General features: G+C 56.3%; 1 protein-coding gene across 1 annotated transcript; it reads right to left on the bottom strand.

Moving 5' to 3' along the window:
* Positions 1 to 515: 515 nt before the first annotated feature.
* On the bottom strand, positions 516 to 4,928 carry GGS23DRAFT_603957 (uncharacterized protein; the record flags this gene model as incomplete). The annotated part of the gene is made up of 2 exons (XM_051519541.1): positions 516 to 3,437; positions 4,911 to 4,928. The coding sequence occupies 2 exons, from the start codon at positions 4,926 to 4,928 to the stop codon at positions 516 to 518; spliced, it is 2,940 nt and encodes a 979-aa protein (XP_051374072.1).
* Between the last annotated feature and the right edge of the window lie 1,230 nt (positions 4,929 to 6,158).

Below are 6,158 nucleotides of genomic sequence, written 5' to 3' on the forward strand. Positions count from 1 at the left end.
ACTTGGAGTACCCTTGCCTCTGGCCAGTGTACCCAAACGGTGGCGCCTCAGATGGCGATCCGCAGGCGGGCTTATGGGAGCGGGATTCGTAACGAATCCCGATTCTGTGTCATATCGACCCCTTTCGATGGCAGCTCACCACTTCACTCCCAGTCAACAGCAGCGTCACGGCCACAGCGGAAACGTACAGTATTGAAACTTACCTACCTAGGTAATTAAAAGATGGTGATACTCATTCCAACATCTACCTTGACGAAGGCGTCACAAACCATACATCGATCACAATCCTATCCATGGGTCCATCTACGATCACATAGTCCTCACGCAACGTACCTAACAGGCGAGGTGCTACGCGAAAAAAACAGAGCTTTTATTGCCTAATTCAACCCACTCCGTCTCAGCAGTGCGAGTGGGACATTTCCCAGTGCTGCAGAATTTCGGACACAGCCTTCAAATTTGACATCACCGTGCAACGGACAGAGAGATAACCTAAACAACTCACAGCAAGATCCCTCTCAGCGAGGCGCGGGGCTCGTCGGGTCCCTGATGCTCCCAGTTCCGATGCTATCGTCGCTAAGACTGGCGCTGCCCTCACTCGCGGCCTCGCCTCCGACGTCGCTGCGCGGCCCGGTTGGTGTTGGATATTCGAAACCAGGAGGCACGTTCAAATGACCAGAACCGTCCCGGGCGTGAGAAAATGCAGAGATTGTCGTGCTCCCTTCGTCCTCGGCTACGCTGCTTTGCGTGAAACCAGAGACATCGCTAAGCATCGATGACGAGCGACCCCGAGCTTTGGTTGTAGAATGATGGACGTGTGGCGTGACGGCTCCGTGAGGCACGAATCCCGGAGCGAGAGGCGAGGGGCCCCAAAGCGACGATTTATACAAGCTGTTACTCCAAGCGGCTGTAGCATCATACGGCGCTGCGTTCACCGGATTTGTCTGGGCTCGCGGCGGTGGGCCTGGGGACGAAAAGGTGCCGGGTGCATCCGGCAAGTCGTAGGAAGCCGCGTAGGCATAGGCCGCTTGTTGCTGCGTGTGAAACAAGTCGAGTTGAGACTTGAGCGCCAGGTTTTCCTGCTCTTTATTGTAAATGGCCGTGTCGACTTCGTTCACCTTGGCAATCAGTTCACGCTCAATCTTGGTAATGTCGTTTTCGTAGCTTTCTCGAGCCTGCCGCCGGCGCTCTGCCTCGTCCAGACCGCGTGCGTTGGCATCGGCGATACGTGCATGCTCACCATCGACCTTGGCAATTCGACTGCTGATTTTGTTCCGTTTAGCTTGCAGGCCCGTCTTCTCCTCCTCGAGAGCCTTGATCCTACGGTCCACAGATGCCTTAAAGTCTTTAAACGCACCCACAGCGCTATCAAACTTGACTCTCTCGCCGGCCCAAGAGGACTGCTTAGCTTTCCACATAGACTTAAGCGATTCAGGGATCGACTCTAGCTCTCTTAGTTCGGCTTCGAGGTTCGCAACGGCCTGCTCGGCCTGCTTGTGTTGCGTAGTATTCTGCTGTATTTTCTGGCGCAGCTTGTCGTCCCCCGTGCCAGCCGACTGAACAGTTGCCGAGAGTTTCTCATTCTCCCTTTTCAATCCGTTCGCCTTCCGATGAAACTCCTTCCGCAACGCTTTTTGACGAGCCTTCTCCTCCGCCAACTTGCTGTCGGCTGCAGCAATCGACGTTTTCAGCGTTGTGATGGGCGAATCGGGACGCAAGGAGCGCTGAGGCGCAGGCTGCGAGAGGCTAGCGTCGACGTCTGCTGACTCTGCTTGCGTAGTCCTAACAATAGTCCAGAATAAAACCTCGTGAGTTGTAGAGCTGACAAATTCACACTCGTAGTTCGACAGCGGGGTGAGACCATAAATGTCCCCGCTCCACCGAGTTCCCTCGTCATCAACGGCGGCGTCGAAATCCTGCACTGGCACCATGCGAGTAGGCTGCCAGACTGCATTATTGACTCGCACATAGAATGGCTTCGGAGGGTCGATTCTTGCGCCGTCGGCGGAGAGGGTCGGCCCCAGAGCAGCAGGAAAGTGACTAGTGCTAAAGCACACCTCGTCACACCCCACGTAAGATATCCAAATTTGCTCGGGCTGCTTGTTGAATGGGGCGTTTCCAAGGTTGTGAATATCTGTAGCATTCGATCCCGCAGACTCGGCAGCGGCATGAGTAAGCTCGTATTCTTTCATTACCACTATCTTAGTACTAGCGATCGCTGCCCAGAGCGGTTGCTTATTCCTGATCTGGGCGATCTGCTTCCTCTTCTTTTTCGTAGTTGATGCTGTCAGAGCTGTCGAGTTTTGGAGAGAGACGGCGTCGCTATCCGGAGTGGAGAACCCGCCGTCATTCTCTGCCGTGTACGATTTCCCAGCCTCCGGATCGGCCGCATTCTGAGCTAGGATGTCTCGTCTCTCCCGTCTGAGATACCAATCGCGAATATACTTAACCAAGCCCTGCGTTAGGATGTGGATAGCCAATATGCTCTTAACCCAGCCGAACCAACCCGTCTGGACCCTATCGTAACCGCGGATAGACTCCAGCGGCTCCAGGGGATCGTCGATATCGGGAGTCATGAAGCGGCTGGAGCCCAAGAGATACCCCATAGGGGAATATTTCATCCTGGTATGACGTAGGATGTGGGAAAGCAGGATCATGCTTAAGCATATAAGAGTGTTCTTCATGGAACCGCCGTCCCTCGAACTAGAACCGCCACCGAGCCCCAAGGCAATAACCATCTGCGCCAGATCCAGGATGACATGTTGAATCGGGCCCCAGAGAAATAGCCAAATCAGAAGCACGATGCCATCGACGCATACGACGGTCGCCAGCGAAGGGGTCCCCAGGTTCCATTCGAATACGTCACTGAAAGTCAGGCCGTTGCTAGTTACGAAGGTGAGCAGGGTGAAGAGTACGTAGATTCCGGACAGGGCAAGAGGAGGTATCTGCATGAGGATGATGAGGATCGCGATGGTGTCCTGCAACGGACAGGAGCGCAGGACGGTCAGGGCGAAATCGACACCAAACGGGCCGGGATCGCGGTGGACGTTGGAGTTCTTGGTAGCGTTCACATCAATCCGGCGATGGCTCTCCTCCAGGTGGGCATTTCCGACGTGAGAATGGTAGGATTCGGCGGAGGAAGACTCGGAAAAGCCACCGAGAGAGCCTCTCCTGAGAGAATCGGCGGTCCTACCCTCCACGTGCATCTCGGCGGGGGGTTGCTTCGAGTAACCGTTCGTGCCGAGTAGCGATGCTGGTGCTAGTGCCGGTGCTGGTGCCGGGGGTGTCGGGGGTGCCGAGGGGACAGCCGCATCGTCGAGGGGCAGCTTCGCATTTCCATTCAGCGGACTCTGGCTCTTCTGCTTGGGGACGCGCTTGCCGGGGCCTACCAGGCCATTCTCGTGTCGGAGATCGCGGTAGTTCGAGGCGCCGTTCTGTCGCTTGGTCGACGGAGGCATACGCTTGGGTGCTGCTGGCTAGACCCAGAAACGTGTTCCGAGCCAGCCAGTGAAAGGAAGGGCGACGAGGAGACAATGCCTACGTCCCTTCTCTTCTCCTTCTCTCGTCAGGGGGAGACGAACGCGACCGAACAGCGAGACCGTGAGAGTTGCAACCGTAGACTGCATAGACCTTGCCGGAATAGAAATCATAGGTCGAAGTTATTCCGGACGAGGCGAGGAGAAGGGGGGGAAGAAGGATGGCGAGGCTAGGGCCGTCATGCGCTGCGGTTTACTGAGTAAGTAGGAACACTAGGCCAGGACCGCCGACACCTCGCGTATCGGTAAGTTGAGTAGAAGGGAGGCGGGGGAGGGCGCGAAAAGGAGGGAGGGAAGTACGAAAGAGAAGGGGGGGGAGGGAGAGCGCGCGCGCCTTGGGCTGGTTCGTCCGAGACGACTTGTATATATTCAGGCAGGAAATCCAACGCAGAAACGGCTACGTACGATTAAGTTACGGCTGCTACGCAGAAGAGGAACACCGGGGGAGGGAGGAGAGAGGCTGATCAAATCTAGTTGCGACCCCAGACTAGGAACCTCATCAGCGAGCAATGACGGGTCGAGAGGGGGGGATGCAGAGGATGCAACCGCAGGAGAGTCAGTTGGCGGGATGGGATGGGATGGGATGGGATGGAGGAGCGTGGGCGATGGTGAGGATTTGAACTTGGCCGGACCCAACCCGACTCCATCCAAGGTGCGAAAGAGAAAAAGCGAGGCGAGGGCGCGCGTATGCAGGCAAGTATGTAATTATGCAGACTAGGAAAGGGGCGGTTAGAAGGATAGGAGGGCAGTAAGGGGAGTGTGGACGGGCGCTGCTGCGTGCCCACGTATGTAAGTAGCAGTTAGGTTATGTAGGAAATGGAAGTAATCGCAGTAGAGGGAGCGAGGCGGCGGTGGTAGAAAAAAGATGGAATACAAAAAAAGGGTAGGATGGGACGGTGCAGGCGAGCGAAAGCCGGATGAGATGGGAATTGGGGATGGGTGGACCTGTGGAGACAGCGCCCGCGCCGGAAGCACCTTGGGTACACACATATAGCAGTAGGCAGCTAAGGCACGGAGGAGGTACAGTACAACATAACGTGGTACATGTCCGCCTGTCCACCCGGCGCTACACGTACCGGGCCAGGGAGAAAATACCTATCTGCTGTGTTGGCAGCCACCGCGGCAGCGTGTACACATACCTGAGAGAGGTACCCAGCTTGCCTTCAGCTCCGCCGGTCCGCCAAGGGCGTTGTCGACAGGGGACCCCACCAGGCGCGCACCGATGCACGAATAACATAGGTAGGGTACCTACGAGTACAGCAGGCGGCGAAAGCACCAGAACCCGCCCGCTACGCTACCTGCCTTACAGACCAGCCTGAGGTGACGGAGAAGCCTAGTTGCAGCGCGCAGTGGGACGCAACCGGAGGCGCCTAAGACATTGTGTCCCTCCGCCATGTAGGCACCTACCTACCTAGGTTCCTAATGTAGGCGGTTAGGCAGCGTGTACTTTTAGTAACCATGTGATGGGAAACTTCGCGATACTTGGCCGACTACAGGGCGGGTTAAGTGGGGTAATCTAACCCCAGCGGAAGCGTGTTTGCGCACGACAAAGATCCGTCCCTCCATCGAATTTTTTCCCTTTTTTTCCCCTTTTCCCTTCCCTTTTTCACGTAGAGTAGAGCCGCTGTTGCTAGCAGGCAACCCGGCCGTCAGACTGACCCCCGGTCTCAGTAGAGAGAGGTACCTCAGCACCCGGCACCCGGCCCCCCCGGTTGATCTATCAGCTTAGGAAATGAACTCTGCAAGTACCCAACATACCTACCTCAGGTGATACGGTACGCAGCAAGTACATACCTACCTGCATACCTACTGGCGGCAGGTTCCATTCCCCCTAGGTCACAGTGGGCTAGGCGGGCTACAGGTACCCCGAGAGCCCTAAATTTGGGTGGAATTCCCGATTCCATTTGTAAGCTGTGTGCTCATAGTCAATCCGTTAGCTCCGCTGGCTTTGGCGTTTCATCTTTTTCTTCCGTCTGTTGTCCGCGTCGAGTCATCGTCACTTGATCAATCCATCCCTCACCAATCTCCATCCACGTTTACCTATCTGCTAGTCCTCAACTCGACTGCCTGCGTGCCCGCCTACCTACCTACGTGTACGCCTGTCGTATATATACGGTTTTGATGCGTCGTTTACATGCCACGCACGCGTGTGTATATCTTCTCGTCCAAGATGGACTCCTCAGCTGACGGCCTGGTCCTGGTTCGCTAGCTTGGCTCGTCAGCGGGTCGCTAGTCCGGGCCAACGTCACAGCTCCTTTCGAGAAATAAATAGCCACCCCGATCCTACGGTTGGTAGTAAGCAGTGCGTTAAGTAGAGCGGGCAGGACATAGGGATGCGCGTGTCATCTGTGAGGAGGATGGGTATGTGCCTCTGACCCCAATCCCCGCGGCAAGACTGGCGAGACCGCGGCAGCAGAGGCGCCAACCGGCGAGAACTTGGGGGCCTGTCGATCAAAAGATCTCTTGGAGCTTGGCAGCCACCCTCCTCCGCGTTGCTTGGCATTGGCATCATAAGCGACGGTGCCACGACGAGGGCCCCTCGAGAGCTGCTAGTTGCCTACCGCCTATTCGTTTTCGTTTTTCGACGCCGGTCTTGGCGTTGTGGGCGCGAATTATCTCCTGCGC

This window comes from Durotheca rogersii (assembly GCF_024521655.1).
Source record: "Durotheca rogersii strain YMJ 92031201 chromosome Unknown GGS23scaffold_5, whole genome shotgun sequence".
NCBI classification, from domain to species: domain Eukaryota; kingdom Fungi; phylum Ascomycota; class Sordariomycetes; order Xylariales; family Xylariaceae; genus Durotheca; species Durotheca rogersii.